This window comes from Rhinolophus hipposideros, assembly GCF_964194185.1.
Source record: "Rhinolophus hipposideros genome assembly, chromosome: 11".
Classification (NCBI taxonomy): domain Eukaryota; kingdom Metazoa; phylum Chordata; class Mammalia; order Chiroptera; family Rhinolophidae; genus Rhinolophus; species Rhinolophus hipposideros.
In genome coordinates this window covers 82,107,552-82,127,492 of record NC_138057.1, presented here as the reverse complement: position 1 = coordinate 82,127,492, position 19,941 = coordinate 82,107,552, and the positions used below count along the sequence as shown (strand labels likewise).

At 60.4% G+C, this 19,941-nt stretch overlaps 1 protein-coding gene across 1 annotated transcript; it reads right to left on the bottom strand.

The window, feature by feature from the left end:
• Nucleotides 1–180: 180 nt before the first annotated feature.
• Nucleotides 181–13,739, bottom strand: AGPAT2 (1-acylglycerol-3-phosphate O-acyltransferase 2). Its single transcript, XM_081065939.1, has 6 exons — nucleotides 13,347–13,739; nucleotides 4,386–4,519; nucleotides 3,784–3,959; nucleotides 3,466–3,561; nucleotides 1,695–1,767; nucleotides 181–786 (listed from the first exon to the last, which is right to left on the bottom strand). Exons 1-6 carry the CDS (start codon nucleotides 13,526–13,528, stop codon nucleotides 611–613), a joined length of 837 nt encoding a protein of 278 aa, XP_080922065.1. The 5' UTR covers nucleotides 13,529–13,739; the 3' UTR covers nucleotides 181–610.
• Nucleotides 13,740–19,941: the final 6,202 nt, after the last annotated feature.

Genomic DNA, 19,941 nt, shown 5'->3' with positions numbered 1-19,941 from the left:
CCAGTCCCTGGAAGGGGACATTGCCAGGGGGTGTGTTGGGGGTCCCCTACACTGTGCCCCAGGGGGGAAGAGGCACAGGGAGCCTGGAAGACCCCATGCGCTGCCTGGGCTGTGCCACCCTTCGTCCAGGATGGAGCCACAGGCAGCCCCGCCCACCCTTTCAATGACCACAGCTCACCAGGCACTTCCAAGAGTTCATTTATAAAAAACGACCAAGTGCGGTACCAATTCAGCACGTGCTCCCCAGGGCCGGCGGGGGTACAGACCCCATCCCAGAGCCTGCCTCTCCCTGAGACCTGATACAGGCCCATGGCTGGGAGCCCAGCAGGAGGGCGGAGGCCGCAGCTCAGGCCACTTGCTCTGGCCCCAGGGCCCCTCCTACAGCGGACCCTGCAGGCACAGGGTGGGGGAGGCCGCCCTCAGAGCTTGGGGAGGCTCCAGAGGACTCCTGTGCAGGGGCTTGGATCCCAGGCCAGTGACATGGGCCTGGGTGACAGCCGGGGAGCGGTGGGAGTGGGACACTGATATTTGGCAGCCAGGGTGGGGTGGGGGTCCCTCTGTCCATACTCTAGTCAGGTCCTGCCCCCACCTGCCCCACCCCAGGCCTTGGCTACTGGGCTGCGTGGGCACCAGACCCAGCAGTGGCCCCATTCTCCTGCGGTGTCTTGGACATGCGGAAAAAGGTGGTTCTCATGGCTTGGTGGCAGTTGTCCATAAGCGTGGGGACATCAGCGACGGTGAGGCCCCTGGTGGGGATGGCGTCCAGCACTTCTACCTTGATGGTTGCTGTTGGGGGGGGGTGGTGTCAACAGCCTGGGGGGCTTGGGGCCCCACCTGTACTGCTGCCCTGGCCCCAACGCTGCAGCCTCTTATCCCAGCTGAACCCCTTCCCCTTCCCCTCGGCCACTGACCAGCCTTCCCTGCGGAGCCCCCGAGGGCCCAGCCAGGCTGGCTTCTTCCCTGGACACTCCAACCTCGGGTGGTTGGCTTTTAGCTGAGAATAACTTACACAATCACCACAGCTCCTACGTCCACACTCAGTAGGTTTGGATAACCGTGGATGCTATAAGCACCACCCAAAGTACGGAACATTTCCTCCCGAAAGAGCACTCATGCCCCCGCCCACTCCCAGGCAGCTCCCACCCACGTTTACTCCATCTCCACAATGGTTTAGGCTGCACAGAATCCTGCATGTGGGCAAACAGCTTGGCTCCTTCCCCACTGCCCTTCAACCTTGGACCCCACCTTTCCACCTGGGCACCTGATGCAGGGACTGGAGGGAAAGGCAAGAGCCCTGAGGTCTATGGCCTGTGGGCATGGGGGTGCCTGGGAGGCTGCTGCCCCAGGAATCGGGTGTGGACGCACCCTCAGCACAGGAGATGCCCGCCTCAAGCCCCCTGAGATGTGCGTGTGGCCTAGACCTGTGTGTGAAGTCAGGCACCCCACACAGTCTGGGAGCCTCAGTGTCCTCATCTGGGAAATGGGCCCACTACCACACACCTCATAGTCCACAGCTGAGACAATTCTTCCCTCCCTCCCCTCGCCCCTTCCTCCCTCCCTCTTTCTAATGGTTACTGGGTGGCAGGAGTCTGGCTTACAGTAACCACTGGACATGGGCACTGTATTAGGGGCCCGGGTGTTACAGTGACCGAGGACGAGACAGGCTGTGTGTGCACAGGCGGTGGGGGTGCTACCTGAGGTGAAGAGCTTCGTCTTGGGGTTGTAGAAGGAGGAGAAACTGGAGTACACCACGGGGATGATGGGCACCTGTGTACAGGGAGACGCGGGCAGCCTGAGGATGAGCGGAGCCCACCCCAGACCGCTCATCCCCAAGGGCGAGCTCACGTGCCTTGTCACCCGCCTGCCCCCCTTTGGAGCAGCTGCCAGACAGACACCCTGTCCTACCTCAGTGCCCTTCCACACTCTGACCCCGGGCCTGGGACCCCCTTTCTGGGCTGGGTGGCCCAGAGTTCCTTCCTGGCACACGCCCATCTGACTCACGTCTGTGACCCCCATTGGCTCCTAAGATTCCCCAGTGGGGCTAGAGAAGGTTGCTGATGTCTCCCCATCCACGCTCCCTGCCCAACCTGGCCCCCACCCTGGGGAGGCTGGAGGCAGCTCTAGCGCAGGGCGGGGGCAGGGCCTGCCGCTGTTCCCGGGAGACACCAGGGTCAAGTCCAATGGTGACTGCAATGTCGGAAGTGGTGCCTGAGGGAAATCATTAACCTGGCAGTTAGGGAGCCTCTCCCCAGGCACCGCAGAGGAGAGGAGGGGGGCTGGGAAAATAGGGAGGCCACACTCAAGCAGGTGGCGGGTGGGGGATTGCGGGAGAAGGGAGGATGATGGGATACTGCGTCCAGTCCCCTGGCTGAGGCTGCTGCTGTCCCAGCCCCACCAGATGTGCCTCCTCTCCCACCACCCTCCCCCATGCCACTGGCAAAGGGAAGTGACATCAGCCCCAGGCACCTGGCAGGAGTGCCCTCCACCTCCTGGCTAGAGAGGCCACAGGCCCAGAGGTGGGAGAGCCTTGCTTGGGCAGGGCTGGGATGGGAGCTCAGGCTCTGGAGGCCCCCAGCTCAGGGTGCTCCCCCCATCTGCCAGTTCCTGCACCCCAGGGGGTTAGCTGGGAGCCTCTGGCAGGAGGGCCCACCTGGCCTTGCTCAGGGCCAGACCAGGGGGTGCCAGAGGCCACCTGTCACAGGTGGAGGACAGGAGAAAAGTCGCCACCTGGACTCCAGACCCCAGATGGGCAGGATGAAAGCCCTTTCTGACCCCAGAGGATGGTTTCCATACACAGATGCCCCCAGCACGGTACCTGGGTAGGACAGGGCATCTCTCACCCACCAGGAGACCCCACCCCGTGGATGAATGCGACACCTGAATGCCTCTCCTGGCATCACTCCCAGGCCCCAGGACACCTCTGGGACAAACTGCACCCCTAGAGGTCAAGGACCAGAAAAGTATAAGGTCCCACAGCAGAGCTCTCAGCTCGCTCCCCCCAGGCCCACCTCCAGCTCTGGCCCCGCCTGCCCCACACTGCGGGTCCCGCTCGTTTACACCCACTGCCCACTCCCACCCCAGCCAGGGTGCTGGGGGCTTGAATGAGCACCCGGCACTGCCCTCCAGAGCAAGCTCAGCAAACGGGCTTCTTCTAGCACCCCCTCCCTGGGGGCCCCTCGCCTGGCCTGCTAGGAAGTGGGGGCGCTGAAGCTCCAGGTGTGGCCACAGCGGAGCCGAGCATTACTCCAGCTGCTCACTGAGCCTCATCAAGCGCCAGCCCGGGCCTGGTGTCAGGCCTGTCACTCAGAGTAGGTGAAGGGGCCCAGAGGACCTTCCTGAGGTCAGGGCCCAGGTGCTAGAGGGGTGGTGAGGCCCTGCCACCCGACCAGAAGGAGTGGTCCCTTCAGCCTGAAGCCAACCTGGACCAGCCTCCCCAAACCCCGGAAGGTGAGGCCGTGGACACACCTGGGCCTGGATTGCCAGGTAGAAGGCGCCTTTCTTGAAAGGCAGCAGGTCCCCATTGTCATTTCGCGTGCCCTCGGGGTAGATCCACACTTTGAGCTGCAGGGAACAGAGGAGGCAGCTGTGGCAGGCTTGCGACCCACGGCCCACGGCCGCCCCAGGGAGGCTGCCCCCTTCTCAGCCGGGGACACCGCTCAGTGAGGACTTCTCTGTGTGCGGTTTGCACCCGTGCGGTGAAGTGTATTTCTGCCCAGAGGAAGTTGCACTGCCTCCCGCCAAGACAGAGCGCGAGTGTGGGCAGCCCCAAGCCCTGGCACTCACGTTCTCGCTGACCATGCGCTCGCCCACGTCGGCCATCACGGTCATGGCGGTCCTGGAGCGCTGCCGGTTGATGAAGATGACGCCCCCCAGGTACATGATGAGGCCCACGGGCCCCGTGAAGAGCAGCTCCCGCTTGGCGATCTGCACACAGCGCTGGGGGAGAGTTTCCATAAGGCCTGTGGGGAGCGGGCAGAGAGAGAAACAGGCAGGCCTCAGAGCCTGCAGCCCCCTCCCCAGGGAGGAGGGAGACCCGGCCGCCCTGCACCCTGACCACCAACAGGCCTGGGCGAGTCCTGCCTTCCCACGGGCTCCCTGGGCAAGCCATTTGGCCTCTGAGCCTATTTCTGGCCTGTGAAGGGAAGGTGCTGAAACAGCTCCCGGCTGCCGGTGAGCGGGGGGCCCCGTGCCAGTGTCACTGGAGGCCTGTGGCTGGAAGGAGGCACCGGTCCCCTGGCCTGTCAGCCCCCCTCCCCCGCCAGCTCATGGGGGCCCCGCCTCCACCTCCCTGAAGCAGCGTCCTCCCCCAGGGACCCGCTGGTGGCCTGGACTGAGCCCATGGCCGGGAAGGGCCGGCTGTCCTGCCAGACCCTCAGCGCACCCACCCATCATGTCCAAGATGCTTTGGTGGTTGGAGATGATGACGCAGGGGTGGTCCACCTCCAGCTTCTGGCGGCCCTTTATCTCAAAGCGAAGGCCGTAGATGTACTTGAAGGAGCGGACGAACCAGCTGATGATGCTGAGGGGGGACAATGCCAGTGAGCACAGGCGCCGCTGCCCCTCGGCCCATCTCAGACTGGCCTGCAGGCCTGGGAGAGGTGTCGTGATACAGGACTGGGGGGAGCCATGGCACAGACGCCCGCAGCCGACAGGGCCTGCTCACCCTCTCGTGGGCTGGCTACGTGACCCGGAGCTCCCCTTCCCATCCAGAGCCTTCAGGTCCTGTCCCTCAAGGGGACAGCGAGGGCTGCCCTGCCTCCTGCTACCCCAGCCAGACAAATGGAAGCAAAGCCTCTGGGGGCAGACACCCAGCAAAGGGGACAGGACCTACTTCCACATCTGCTTTCCAGGGTCCTGCCCATGTCGCCTGGCCCTCACCCCACACCTCTGCTTGCTCAGCCAAGTGGGGACCGAGCTGGAAGGGGCTGGAGGCTGAGAGCCCATAGGGCCTGTCTGGGTCTGCTTCTCAGCGTGTCAGTGACTGAAGGCCCCAACATGGGGAGAGGTCCCAGGTGTGAGCAAGGCCCCCACCCACACAATCTAGGGGAGTAGACCCAGCCAGGGAAGTGACCGTCCCCTCAACGTAGTGCCACACCAGGAAGCAAGCATTGGTACCAAGTGGTGACCTTTGCAAGGAGCTGAAGGAGCTTCGGGAATGATGGGAGAGCCACCCCGGAGGGGACTCGTGAGACCAGGCAGTGCTGCTTCACTCCTCACCCCCACCCTGTACAGCGGGGCCAGCGTCCCTTTTCACAGATGAAGACACGGGCCTAGGAGGGTCAAAGACCTCACCCAAGGTCACCCGGAGAGAAAGTTGTGGAGTTGGGATGTGTGTGGGCCTGGGACTCCTGACTTGAAAACCCAAGGCTCTTCCAGGCCTTGCTCCCACAGGAGGCTTCCCTGAGGCACCCGTGAATTTCAGGGGCCTGTCCAAGCAGCACTCAATGGGTGTGACCAGGTGTGTCCAGGGGGCACCTGTGTCTTCTGAGCGCTAATCATCCACAGGGCCTGTGTCTGCAGGTGGCTGGCTGGGTGTGGAGAACACCGGGAGAACCGGCCGCCTTAGGGCCCTGCTCTGCAGGATGCTTTGCTCACAGCTGGGACAGGACAGGTGCCCTTGAGGGGTCAGCCCTCAGGGGAATGCCTCGCCAGGAGTCTGAAGTGTGAGCTCACTGCCCTGCGGCTCCCTGCAGGGCCCTGGGTCTGGGGATGGGCTACCCACCCACCGAGAATTGCTGCATTTCTCCCAGAGGAGTCCTGTGACTGCCCCCCACCCCCCAGGTCCCTTGCCTTCCTCACCAGTCCTGAGGGAAGGGGTGAGATTTTCCACCCTATACAGGAGATTACTGAGAGCTGGCTCTCAACAGACAGGGTCAGGGCCCTTTGACTCAAAGCCAGACCGGGGTCTTAATTGTGGGAAAATACACAGAAAATCGACCATCTCACTCATTTTTAAGTGCCAGCTCAGTGGCTTTAGGCGCAGTCACACTGTCGTGTGCCCCCCCATCATCTCCAGGACTTTCTCTTCTCCCCAAACTGACACTCTGTCCCCATTAAACACTCACTCCACCCCTCCCCCAGCCCCGGTCCCCACCAGCTACCTCCTGTCTCTGAATCTGACTCCTCTGGGGACCACGTATAAGTGCAGTCCTACGGGATTTGTCTTTTTGTGTCTGAAGGGCTGTGCCTCTCACAGAACCTAATTCCTGTCAGAAGCACAGACACATCTCATTGCCTCATGCTGCAGATGGGGAAACTGAGGCTCAAGGAGCACAGTGGTTAGTCCTGAGCTGCTTTCACAATCAGACCTGCCATCCCTCCCTGGATCTGCAAGCCAGGGCTTTCCTCCTCTCATCGCCAGCCTCAGCGAGCTCAGGCCAGACCTGCCCATTTGTGCCATCCACTCAGGGGCTGGGCCCGGGCTGCAAGCTCTGGACAGCGGCGGGAACAACTGCCTGGCTGTCTCACCTCCAGGAGCCTCAGTTTTCTCATCTGCAAAAGACAGCCTCTCGGGTTACTGTGATGATTGAAGGAGACAAGGAGAAGACATAAGTGGTCATTTTACAAAAAGAAAAAACACAGATGTCCAATAAACATGGAAAAAATTCCATCTCACTATCCACCAGAGAAATGTCCATTGAAACAAGAAACCCTTTTTTCATTCTTCAGATTGGCACAGATTAAAAAGACTGGTAACGGGAGGTGTCGGCCCCGAGAGATGCTGGCAGTATTGGGAGCGCAGATGCTTCTGGAGAGCAGGTTGGCAGCACTCCGCAAAAGCCCTTAAGAAACCGAGTTCCTTTCACCTGAAGTCGCTCTCCAGGAATTACTCAACGGCAGTTATGGGTAGCTGTGGTAATGCTCAAGTGTGGTCTGAATTAGGAGAATCTGAAAACACCTAAATGCCCCCCAGGAGGGAGAGGTGAAATAAATCAGGGTCCATTTCACAGCCTGCTGCAGCTGAGGAAAATAACAACGGAGATCTGCATTTATTTACTGCAAGAACATTCCTCTGACTTCTAATCCTACTTCTAATGGGAACTACACATTGCTGGCCTCTCCCTACTCTGCTGCACGGGGAAAATCTCAGGCCACCCAGGAAATGGACAGTGGTTCCGCCTGGTAGTGGGATTTGCTGGTTCCGTTCTTTTTAAAATTGTGGTGAAATACACATAACATAGAATTGATCACCGTAACCATTTTTCAGTGTCCAGTTCAGCAGAACATTGCACAGCCAGCACCACCATCTGACAGAGGGACTTCCTCTATTGTGTTTCTTTTTGTATCATATTTAAGGGACTGATGGTACAGTGTTACTGTTTCTGAACTAAGACAGACACTAGGTATCAACCCCAGGCAGTAGGACCCAAGCAGGAGCCCCTCCTCATCATTGCCCTGCCTCCCGCCCGCCCCAGCCTGGCAGAGGCCATGCTATGCTACTAGGGCCAAAGGCTCAGGGAGGGACAGACAGACCCTCTGTCTGTCTGGAGACAGACAGAGATGGAGGCTCCCATGGCAGCATGCTCTCTACAGTTACAAATAACTGAATTCACACACTGAAAAATACAGCAGCCGGTGCGATGACGGCATCCTGGGAGTGAGAAAAGCCAGGCAGTGCCCCCGTGGGCACCCACTTTGTCTTCTCCCAATGTCCCACCCATAGTTTCAAGATTTTCTGTAAAAGTGGTGGGAGAATATATATTATCATTTTCACAGTGTTTCCTCAAAGAGGAAGGACGCAAACCAAGCTCTGCAGAGGCTCCGATATATCGTCAGTAGACATTTCCCGGGACCCACCATGTGGCACCAGGCACCTGGTGCCCAAGCAAACAAAGCCGGGTGGGAACACCCCCCCGAGTGACGTCTGTGGAACAGCTACTGTACACCGAGCACTGCACCAAGGGCTCCACTAGAACCGTCCCATTTTTTTCAAACAGTGACCCCACAAGGTCAGGACACTCAGTATACACTCATTATGCGGACGAGGAAGTTGAGGCTCAGCAAAGTTAAGTAACTTGTCCCCGGTCGCACAGCAGAGAAGCCAGGATGGGCCAGAACCCACCTCTTAACCTGGCTTTCGAAAACCATGTGAAGAATGCCAGGCAAAGGGCATGCTGGAGGTGGGGTAAAAGCTAGGGGATTGCAAGGGTTCAAAACCACAAGACTCCAGAAACTAGTGCTGAGGCCTCCCTCCCTCCCCTGGCTCTACAGCCCCCACCCAACCCCCAGCAGCGCTGGAAGTGGCTGTCCCCCTGTCCTAGCTGGAACCTCGAAGCAACCATCACCCCAGGCGGCCCTGCCTGTCCAGCGCAGGCCTCATCCTGAGTGCCAGCTGTCCTTTGTCCCCAAGCTTGGGGCAGGTATCAGTGCTGCTGGTCCTGGGACATACTTCTCTGGCTGCTGTCCCACATCCTCCAGCCCCTGATCCCATGACCCTGCTATCCCAGGGAGGCCAGTGGGAGTGGAGCCAAAGTTGCCTAAAACCCAAGTGGCCACTGGATAGGTTGGGTACCTGGCCCGGTGTTCCAGAGCACCACTGATGGCTGTCAGGGGGCTGACTGGTGTGGGCTTTCCCCAGCATGGCCGGTGGCCCCTGGAGCAGGCCCTTTCCAACTGCCGACAGGAATATCCAGCTCCTCAGGCAGAGAAGAAAGCCTGACCCTTCCCCGATCTTTTCAGAAGCCCTCCACTTCACCTCAGACCAGGACTACTGGCCTAGAAGGGAACGCCATAAACGTCACAGACCCTTCCGGGGCCATGGGAGCCCGGACTGCGCTCCTGGCAGCCAGCCTCTTTGGACCATCTCATATGCTTGGCCCAAGGACACCTGGGCCCCCCCCCAAGCCCTAGGTCACAGGCCCGGATTTGGATCCTGACTCCCGTCTCACCAGCTGTGACCTTGAGCAATAAACTTGACCTCCCTAAGCTTCCACTGCAGCCTGTGAAATAGGAAGGGGGTGGAGGGATGGAGCACGATAAGGGTGGGACACCCCATGAAACATGGGGGACCATGGAAGCCTTTATAACAGCAGCTGTGATGATGACACGAGCAGAAAAGAAGAACCCAAAGTAAATGAAAACAGAGCCTCCCCCCACTTGGCCAGCCCACCCCTCCCCCACCTGGCACCTGCTCCAGGTAGCTGCACAGCAGTTCAAAGCCAGCCAGGGCCACCTGCTGACCTTTGCCCTCAGCCCCTGGACTTGGTCTGAGTGGCTCCCAGGAGACCCGGGCAGCTGTTTTGGCCAAGGCATGCCAGTCCTCAGACCCCTTGGGATTTGCCCCACAGAGCCAGGGGGTGTGGTAGGGCTGACTTGGGGGGCAGCCCTGCCAGGAAGGCAGCACAGGTTCTGCTGATCTGCTCGGGATGGGAGGCCCCAGTGAAGCCACCTGGCAGAGCAGGGGCATTTTCCAAGTGTCATACGAGCTGGAGCACAAGGAAGGGACAGGAGTGAAGGGCAGGCGCTTCAGCCTGTGCCGATGATCAGAAATGCTAAGACGGGTGTGCAGGAGTGGAGTGAACGCCAGGGACCTGGAAAGAGGGGCCCACAAGTGACAAGCTGTCCAAAGAAACCCTTCCAACCTTTATTAATGAGCAAGTCTCCAGGGCTGGTGGGAGCCCTGGTTTCTGGGCCCAGGAGAGTCTATCTGTCCCTTGCCACCCCACGCCAGCAAGACAAGGGTGGACTTTCCTTCAAGACCAGGGCCCCAAGCCAGCCCCAGGTGCTGTGGGGCTCCCCAGGCACACTGTGTCCCTATCTATCCGTTCCCCCCAGGACCACTCAGTGGCAGGCAGCTCTGGCTAAGATGCTGGGCTATTCTGGCTTCCTCAGGGTTTAACATGAGTACGACACACACAGACCGAGTGCCTCACTGCCCTGCCTCCCTTGCTGCTAAGAGCCACACCACGTGCCTAGATCCTGGCCACAGGATATATGTCATCCAGTCCCCAGAGGTCCTGCCACAATGGTGGCCTGCTGGACCCTGAGAATAGTGGGGCCAGAGGAGCCTGAAGCTTTCTGTGGCCCCAGGCCACCCAGCTCTGGTTTCCTTTGATGTATGAAAAAGTGAACTCTGAGTGGATGGGGGGAAGGGGTTGTCACTGTGTGAGGGATATAAATGATAAATGTCGAACTATGACATTGTTTTGTGCACCTGAAAGTAATAATAAAAAAAGTTATTAAAAAAAAGGGGGGGGAACTCTGCTTAAGCTCCTATTCTGAGGGTTTCCTGACCCTACAGCCAAATCCAATCCTAACACTCACAGCTTTCCTGGACTTCACTTTCCTCTCTGTCACGTGGGTGTGATAAGGGCATCTGTCATCTCCCAGGACAAGGAACGTGGCCTGCTATTCCCCACTAGCCCTGCACACACCAAGGTGGGTCCTTGGTCTCAGCACCCCCAGCCTGGTCAGAACAGTCTGCCTCTGCTCTTCTGTTCCCATCACTGTTCCTGGCACACTCAGAACTTGAGTCTCAACAGCAAATATCTCCTTGGAGGCCCACCCAGAGGCCCATGGGGAGGAGCTACAGCTCAGGGGGAAAACTGGAAAGTGGGGGAGAGTGGGGATGCCCCTCCCAGAACGCAGGGCTTTCCCAAAGCCTGGGCTCCGGCCCCAAGACCACCACGGTGCTGTCCCCAGACCCTACCGCTGGGAGGGCACAGAGGAAAAAGGAAAAGCATGCATTTTGGAGGCACTCGGTGGCTGCGCACCCTGGTTCTGCCATGTCCCAGCTCTGGGACCCAGACAACCACCTGCTCCCCTCCCCGCTTCGGAGGCCTTAGTTTCAGTTGCTTCTCTGAACCTCAAACTCTTCATCTGTAAAACGGAACACATACTGATCCATTCCCAAGGCTGAGCATGTGCGGCAGAGTGGGTGCTCAGGAGCTGGAAGTGGAGGTTGGCACAGAGCATAATAGGCAGAACACTCCTGGAAAACAGGCGGGACTGGAGAGGAGAAAGCCAGGCAGCCACGGTGCTCACGGGTCCTGGGACTAAGTGGGCAGACCTAGCCTGCCCCGGCCCAGAAGGGGCCAGAAATGAGGGGCGGGGAGCCTGTCACTCACTCCGTCTTCCTGGGTCCTGTCGCTGGACACAGAACCTCTTCTTTCTCTGCATTTCTCAGCCTCCCCTCCCCCACAGCAACACCCCTCTGGAAAGTTACCTTCACGAGCACCCCATCCCAACTCTGCATCCCTACCCCCACCCTAGCCATTGCTGGGGAGTCATCACTGTGACCCATCCCTGTGGGGTCTGGGATGCAGGGGTGCAGGCTGCGGGCCCCCCTGGTGCACCTTCTCCCTGCTGTTAGGTTCTGGAGCGGCCCCTTTAAAGAGTCTTTGTCTGGGGATAGCCCTGAGGAGGGGCGCAGCAGGAAGCCCCACCCAAGCACCATCAGGACATCTGGGGTCCAGAGGGGGAAGCCCTCGTGGCCGGAATCTCAGGTGAGGCTGGGTGCCCAAGTCAGGCCCTGGGCTGAGGAGAACAAGTAGAGGCCAGCAGAGGCCAGCCGGCCAAGGCCAGGCAGGGGGAGGCCGCGAAGTCAATTGCTAATGTGGCCCGCCCACCAGGTCCAACCACTCCGTCAGAAACAGAGCTGGTGACTCCTGACTTGACCCGTGGGGAGCAGCTTTGTGGTCCAGGGCACTCTTGGAAGAGACAGGGGAGCCTTTAAAAGACAAGGAAGCCGCTTGCAGAGGCCACCTAATGACACAGAGTGAGTGTGTGTGGTGGGGGATGAGCTCCAGGATCTCCGGTCACTTCTACTGGAAACCTGCTCTGGGCCCAGCTCCCCCCTGCACCCCAGGAAAGCCAGGCTCAGGGCTCCCTGTTACCTCAGAACCAGACATGCCAGCTCCCAGCCTGTCTTCAAGAGGGCAGCACCCTGAGCTCAGTACCACCCCCTCCTGCACCTCCAGGCCCAGCCCCCAGCAGGTGCAGGGTGGGGACTCAGGCAGAGTCCCAGGGCCTTAATGCCAGGCCAGGCCTTCAGAGATGCACGAGGCTGGGGGCACCATTGCCCTGGAGTGGTGAGGGCCCAGCTCTGAGGAACTCCTGTTTCTGGTGAGGCCCTCCCCTCACCAGAGGGCACTCCTTGGGAAGACTGATGCTGGAGGGACAGCACCTGGGGCCTGTGTGTGGGTCCTGGGACGCTGGCTGGGCCATTTTGAGTGTAGGGGCTAAATCTTATTGAGCACCCATGGGCCCTCCAGTCTGAGCCATCATGCCCACTCTCAGTGCCATGTGAAGCCACAGACCCCTGAAGACAAGGCCTGGGGACCCGTGCAGTATGGGTCAGTCCTTGTGGCATCAGCCTGCTACAGGCAAGCACAGAGATGGTCGAAAGCCAGGAACCCTCACCTACTGCCCTGTAACCACATGGAGGTGGGGGGCCCTCAGGGACCACAATATCCCCACACCAAGCCACAGCCAAGAGGCCAATGCAGAAGCCACAGAGGGAAATGTTCAACAGCTCCTCCCTCCATCAGAATCCAGGAGAAAGGCAAGAAGGAGCCCCTCTCTGGCAGCCACAGCCCCTACCACCCTTCTGACCCAGAGAGAACAGAGAGACCATGAACTCTGCTGGTCAGCCCAGCCTGAGCCCCCCACTCCACACTCTATACCCCCTCCCAAAAGCCAAGCTCCCTGGGTCTGGGAGGCTTCCAGAGGCAAATTCCAGCCACCACCCGCTTCCTACACCTGGATTGGAGCTGGACCCCGAGGGCCAACGTCCACCCTCCCTGGTGTGGAACCTCCCACCTGTCTGAGCAGAGGAAAGAAAGGGAAGGAGGCACCTGCCCAGGTGCCCGGGAACAGGTACAGTCATCACCCGGCGGGTGGGGAGAGGGGGGTCGGAAAGGAGAGGAACCACCAGTACCCCAGTGCGCCCGCGGGTCCAGGCGGGGGCGGTGCTCGCGCGGGGCCCACGGGGGGGGAGGGGGGCAAGCCCGGAGGTCCCGGCCTCGGTTCCCCCCCCTCCCCGGGGAAGGAGGGTTGAGCCTCTCCCAGCTTGGCCCAGCCTCTGCGCCACCCACCGCCTGGCACTCCGCACCCGCACGCCCTCGGCAGGGACAGGGACACCGCGGCGCCGGAGGCCGATACCTGTTTAAATCCGTCAGTGCCCGCCCTCGGCCGGGGCCTCCGGGCAACAGCGTGGGCGCTCTGTGACGCCGCTTCCCGGGACCCTCACCCCCCGCCCGCCGCCCCCGCGGCGCTCTCCCCGCGCGCCCGGCCCACAGCTCGGGAGAGGCGCGGGCGGGGCAGGAAGGAGGCAAGGCGAGAAGAAAGTTGGGGAAGCGGAAGCGGCGGCCGCCGGCCCTGCCCCCCCCCCGCGCCCGCCCCCTTGCCTCATGTTCTGCACCGTCCGGCCGCCGTGGCGCAGCAGGCAGACGGCCGCCGCCACGATGGAGACCGTGAAGCACAGCACGCAGTACAGGGAGATCTTGGCGTAGAACTTGGCCGCGCGGCTCAGCTGCACGAGCAGCAGCAGCAGCAGCAGCGCCGCGGTCACCCAGGGCCAGAAATCCATGGCCGCGCGGGGCGGCGGCGCCCTCGGGGCCCCGACGGCGCTGGCCTAGGGCTCGGAGCGCGGTCGCTAGGCCGGCCTGCGGGCTGGCGTCGGCTGGCCCTCCTCCCCGCCCCGCCCGTGCCCCTTATTGCGAGGACGGAGGGGCGGGGCGGCGTGGAGGGAGCGCGCGCGCCAGGCCGGCGGCTAGGTGCGGCGTGCCCGCCCCGGGACTGCCCCCGCCGCCCGGTCACCCGCCCCGTCCCGCCCCGCCCCGCGACACTCCCCCTTTCCCCGCCGCCGGGTCACCTAGGCTCTGGCGCCGCGGCCCCCTCCCAGCCACTGCGTCCCCGCAGCCAGGTCACTGGGGCTCCCGGCCTGTCGGGTGTCCCCCACCTCCGGGCCGACCCCCGCTGGCGCTTCCCCTGAGCCCAGACCACAGCTCCAAAGGCGGCCCAAGGACGTGGCCGCCCGTGCCAGCCCGGTCGCCACACAAAGGGGCCCTTGAACCGCCCCCGAGTGACCAACGGCCACCTAGACGGACAGCCTGCCCCTTGGGGTTCCCTGGGGCAATTACAGGGAGGCCCCGCCGGGCTCGGGGCGACCTCGCCTCGCGGGGTTTGGTGGGCGCAACAGATTGGGGGAGGGGTTAGCAGTAGGAATGGGGCGTGTTTCTGGGCGGGGCTGAGGGTGGCGGCCCTGGGTGCCAACAGCGGTGTCACCGCGGGCGCTCCTGGTTCCAGGCCAGCTGCAGATATCAGGCAACAGTATTCGCATCAGCTTAGCTGATGGGCGGCCAGCCTGGCAGGACAGCCGTGCCGTTAGCGCTGGCTTGGGGGAGGGAGGAGGAGGGACCTGCCGGGCGTTCCAGATCATTCCTGTGGGGACAGCCGGCAGACCTCAGAGAGCAGATCTGAGTCTGTGAAACCAAGTTTCCTTGTTGCACAAGTCCTCACCACGTGTCGGGCTGGGGGTCCTGTGTTTGCCGCAGTTTAGAAAATGCCCACTGTGCTTGGAGCTCCCAGGGCGAAGGCTGTAGCCCGTTAGCAATATTGGCCTCTTTCTTTTTTCAGATGCTAAGGTGACCTGTTACTGAAATCTGTCACTGACACTCCCCAAAAAGCTGTTCTGTTTCCTCTGACAAATAACGAAAGCTTCTTGAGATGAGTGGGGACTTCTGGCCCTGGGGAGGCGGGGCCTTCCTGCTGGGCCCATTTGCAGGTGTCAGAGGTGCTGCATTGGCCGTGCCTAAGTAGGGAGCATTCTCGAGTTAGTCTCATTCCACCTTGTCTGGCCGTTATTTCGTATCAGTTTAAAGAGACCGGCTTGTCCCTCTTTCCACTCCTGCCCCCTCAGAGGAGGCCTGAGAGCCCCCCAGGAAGGGTGCAGTCCCGGTGCAGACCTCAGGGTCACTGGGAGAGTACGCTGGTGGGTGCAGGTGGGTGCCCTACAGCCAGGGAGCTGCAGGAAGGGAGGAACGGTGAGCGTAGGCTGGGTCACAGCGGGCTTCTCAGACGAGGGGTAGCAGCGTCTTCGTCTTCGGCTGGAGTTCCTGAGGGTCCTTACTGAATGGACAGAATCCGGTCCTCACCAATCGGAGGGCAGAAAAGGCTGTGTTACCCGAAGACTTCCTTCCTGTCCTTTAGCTCCTAGCCCAGCACCTTCCCCAGGGACCCACCCATCACTCACACCCCATCGGTCTGCCTCACACTTTTCCTAGCACTTCTATGACTAAGTCGCACGTTTGTGTGTGCGTTTGCTACCTTTCTCCCCTCACCCCACCCCCAACTAGAATGGCCGCTCCAATGGGACTTGTCTGTTCTGTTTCACTGGTGTATGACGGGCATTGAGAACTATGAATGCCTGGCACATAGTAGGTGTTCAACAAATAATCCTCTTGAGAGCAAATGTATCCCCATTTTACAGATGGGAAACTGGGCCTCCAAAGGTGACAATCACCCAGACAGTAAGTGACTGGGGAGGAAGCTGACCCCATTGTCACTGTCTGCCATGCCTGCTGTCCTGTCTTCCTCCTGCACCCCGGGCACTAGTTCTGGACGCTGTTGCGTCCTCAAAGAGGCTGTTGCCCAATTTCACCTCCTTCCCCAGTTCCGTCCTCCTCTTAGGGAAGTGTTGAAAGAAAACGTCCACTTTTCCTCTGACAAGAAGGGGGTGGAGGAGGGGAGAGGCCAGTGGAGGTGGCATGAGACTCCAAGGGTTGGGTCTGAAACAAATATTCAATATTTTACTGTAGCACTCTATTTGGAAAGTTAACAGAAGCTCCTTGTTTCTGGAAAGCGAGACCCAGAGAATCTTCCCAGTTGGTGGAGATACTGAGAACAGAGATTCTCTCTAAAATTAGTGACTGTCAGCGGAGTAGCGACTGACCTGGGGTCTACTCAGCTTCCTCCCAAGACCATGGCTGGTTCAGGGCCAGGGATGGGCAGCGTCCTGTTTGACATTCTCAGGGCGCCCCAAGTCCCTACAACCACCCAGGGAAGGTGCTGGGTGTGAGTCAGTCCTGTCCGCTGCCGGACAACAGCTGAGAGTCCTCCTGGGCATTTGCTGGGACCCAGCCAGACAGCACATGGCATCAGGTGACATAGTCAAGGCTGAGCTGGCACCATCTCCTGAGGCCCAAGGGAGCCCACAGCCAAGGGGAGGGAAACGCCGCTGGGCACAGGGGGCACGCTGGCTTGGGAATGCAGATTGACCAGAGGCTGACCAGGTCCACCCACAGCCTCCATCTGCGGGGGGGAGGGGCAGAGTGGTGCCCTGCAGTCTTTGTTTCTCTTAGGTTGGGTGGGGTCCGGAGGGAAGGGCCAAGGCTCTCCATTCCTGGAAGTGGACACAAATGAGCAGCTGTGTGACCCCTCCCGCCTGCTTCGGTATTAGGGGCAAGGGCCGTGTACCCAGCCTCTGAAGTCTGGTGATCTGCTCCAGCCTCCCAGTTAGGTAACCACACCTGAGCCTCAGTTTCCTCACCGGCTGAGATGAAAGGAGCACCTGTCCCCAGGCCTGTTCCCGGGAGGCTAGGCGGGAAGCAGGGGCCAGTGCTGACTTTGCCTCTCGCATCCTGAGCAGATGAATTCCTCTGCCTCAAACCTGCCCAGGAGAAGGCAAGACCAGGAGGAGAGCCTGGGACACTGTCTCAGCAGTCCCACAAGACCAGGGAGGGTGTGGCCCACGGAGCAGCTGATTGCATAGCTGGCAAGTCGGGAGCACCAGGAGACACCCCTGTGAGGCCCCTGCTCCCTCTGGGGGGCGTCTCTAGGAGGCCCACCTCCTGGGGAGAAGACTGATGGAATCCAGGCCTGGAAGCTGGACGGGAGGAAGGGATGCAACTTGGAGACGCGGGCGGTGCAACGAGGGGACTCTGAGCCGAGCTGGCCCGCCCTGGGGTCTCAGGCAGAGCGCCCTAGGTTTGTATGTTTTCAGAGCTCTTGGTGGGTGCGCCACAAGGCGCAGATGCCATCCCGACACCTGTAAATAAAGCAGCCTATAAATCTTTCATGGGCTTGTGCTTAAAAATAGATGAGGTGAGGCCCCAATTTCTGGGGCTCTGCAGTGGGCGGTGCTGGGGCCACAAACTCCCAGGGAAGCAGGGGGAGGAGGAGGGTTGTGCTGGCTGGCCAGAGCTCCAGGGGGTGCTGGCCAGGACACCTGGAGCTGGGGACATGTGGCCTGGGCTCTAGCCAATGGGAAACCACCAAGTGGATGTACCATCCAGAACCCTGGGTCACAAGGCTGGGGAGAGGGGCTGAAAGGCAGAAAGCACAGGGCAGATGCCCAATGAGGCCCTGAGCCCAGCGCCTTAATGGTCCCACCAGCCTTCCTGCCTCTGACATGGGGCGGTTACCCAGGTCTCGGATGGGCCCTCGGAGATGGCCTTACCCAGCCCCCCACTGTCAAACAAGAACACGGGCCCAGAAGGGTGAGGAGACACCCGGGGTCCCTGGCCGGCAAGATGGAGTGGGAAGAAGGCTATGGTGCAAGCCTAAGAGCCCAAGGCCAGACCCAGGTGGACTCCCTCTGCCTCCCGGGCCACTGGGACCAGCTCTTCCTCTCTGGGCCTGTTTCCTTGTCTGTGCCAGGGGACAATGATCAGCTCCTGGGGGCCTACTGAGATTCGGTGGGATAGGCTGTGTGTGAGATCCCAGCCTGTCAGCAGCTCTTCCTAGGGCATGCCGCCCTCTGGCCACCTCACCCATGGTCCAACTGGCGTCCAGACTCGGTCAGCTGCCCCATCAGTGCTCCCCAGGCCAGCCCAGGGGACTGGAAGGGGCTGGAGGCCAAGCAGGCCGCCCTCTGCCTCTCCCCACACTCCCAGTTTTGGCTGCTGGCTGAGGGGCGTCTCTCTGGACCAAGGGCCTCAGCAGTGCCCTGGGCCTTGCTCTGCTGCCTCTCACCCTGGGGAGGGCGGAGGCAACAAGCACTAGAGAAGGGGCTGGGGCTGGGGAGAGTGTCCACCATTGTGCAGGCCAGCAACCTGCCTCTGACGGTGCGGGAGGGGTCAGGGACAGGAAGAGAGGGAGGCTCTGCCTTGCCCAGCTGTCCAGGCCTCCTTCACCCTTCCACCGAATACGCTGAATTCCTGCAGCCTTGGAGAGTGCCCAGCGGCTGCTGCCCCCGCCTGACCGTGGAGGACGTCCTTCCCGTGAGCACTGCCTCAGGCCAGGAAGGGCCTTTGACCATCCCTTGGCAAACCCAATCTGGAGACTCAAACTTGCCAGTTTAGGGAGCTACTTTCCACTTGTCCTCAGGGTGGTCCTTAGCAAGATGAGCTCAGGCGCTCGGCTTCCCAGAGACCGAGGCCCGGCTTCTGCACCCCACCGTGTCTGGCCAGGGGCCCCTCCCGTCTGTGGGCTGTGGTCTCCTCCTTTTCAGACGGAAGTAAGGCACTCAGGGACACAAGACCCCCACTGGAGGGACGTGGGACTTCACTTTATGTGGGTCTCTTCTGTTTCCTCCCTGCATCCTCTGTCCTCCTCCAAGCCCGGTGTCAACTTAAGAAATATCCAAACCTGTAGAGAATTTTTATAAGAGTTTACTTGAACCAAACTGATGGCATATGCTGGGAAGCGAGATCTCAAATGCTCCCAGGAATAACCGTTTTTTGAAGCTTCTTTTCTGCATTTGGAATTAAGAAGGTGGGAGAGAGCAAGGTGGGGATTGGATTACAGGACACTTAACAAGATCATGTGCTCCCCAGAGGCTGGTTCCGCTTATTTCAAAGGCCAATTGACCTGGATGCACAGAAACAATGGACGGGGCTGGCTTATGGCAAAGAGAAGCCTTTTACTAAAAAGTGACAGGCCTGGGGCGGGACGACCCACCATGACCTGTCCAGTTAGGAATTTATGAGCAGACCCCCCGCCAGGTCACTTTCCATAACACCCCGCTTTTCTGTCCATAGAGGCCAGACCTGGGCCGAGGGTCCTGTGCTGCCTGTGCAGGCAGGGGACCAGTGTCCCAGGGAGCCAGGCCCTCAGCCTCCACGAAGGGGGAGGCAGTGAGGTGGGCGTCCTGTCCCCTATGTCACTGTCTCCGGTTAGTTTACTCCCATAGCCCCTTTCCTGTGTCCAGCCCCGACACCTCTCTGTGGAGCTTCCTGCTCCATCCCTAGCGTCTGCATGGGGGCCTGGCCCACAGCAGTCGCCCACAAACCTTTGGTGAATGGATGAATGAATGAAGGAAGAAATGAAGGATTTCTTCCTTTCAAGTCCAGAAGAGCAGCAAACATGCTACCTGGAGCCTGCCAGCTCTCAGGGTATCGGGGGACAATTGGAGGGCCCCCTGCCCACAGAAAGGGACCGAGGGGCTCTGGAGGTCTTCAGGAAGTCAGCGGCAGGAACAGTCGGTGCGCCTCTGAGCAAGCAGAACAGAAACGGGCTGGGCGCAGCTAACCTGCACGTGGGCCTTGGGTCCCTCTACTGTCACTCCTCATTTTCCCATGGAGACCCCGCCCAGCGGCTTGGGTGTCTGAGCTCTTGCCTCTGCCTCTCTGCGCACACTCGCTCAGACGAGAGTGTGGGGTGTTGGACCAAAGCTCTGGAGCGAGGAGGAGGCCCCAAGGGTGGGAAAGTGAATCAGAGCCCCCCACTCCATTCCTACACCCAATTCAACTGCAGGTGACTTTGTGACCTAAATAATACCAAGGAAACTTCTGCAGGAGCAGAGGCTGTGGTGTGAGGGAAGCCAGGCAGCTGGGGATGAGGGAGAGCCCTGGGTGAAGAAGGAAGCAGATGCTGCCCACGACCCCCGGGCAGTTGTGCAGGTTGTGCACTGCACAATTCTTGAGAGGACCAGCAACACTACTAAGTTCAACCGGAGCCCTTCCTTCCAGAGTGAGCAGACCTGGTTCTCCGGCTCTTGGCCCTCAACCCCTCTTCACCACCCAGAGGCCTGGACAAATGAGTCTGGAGTCAAGGTGAGTG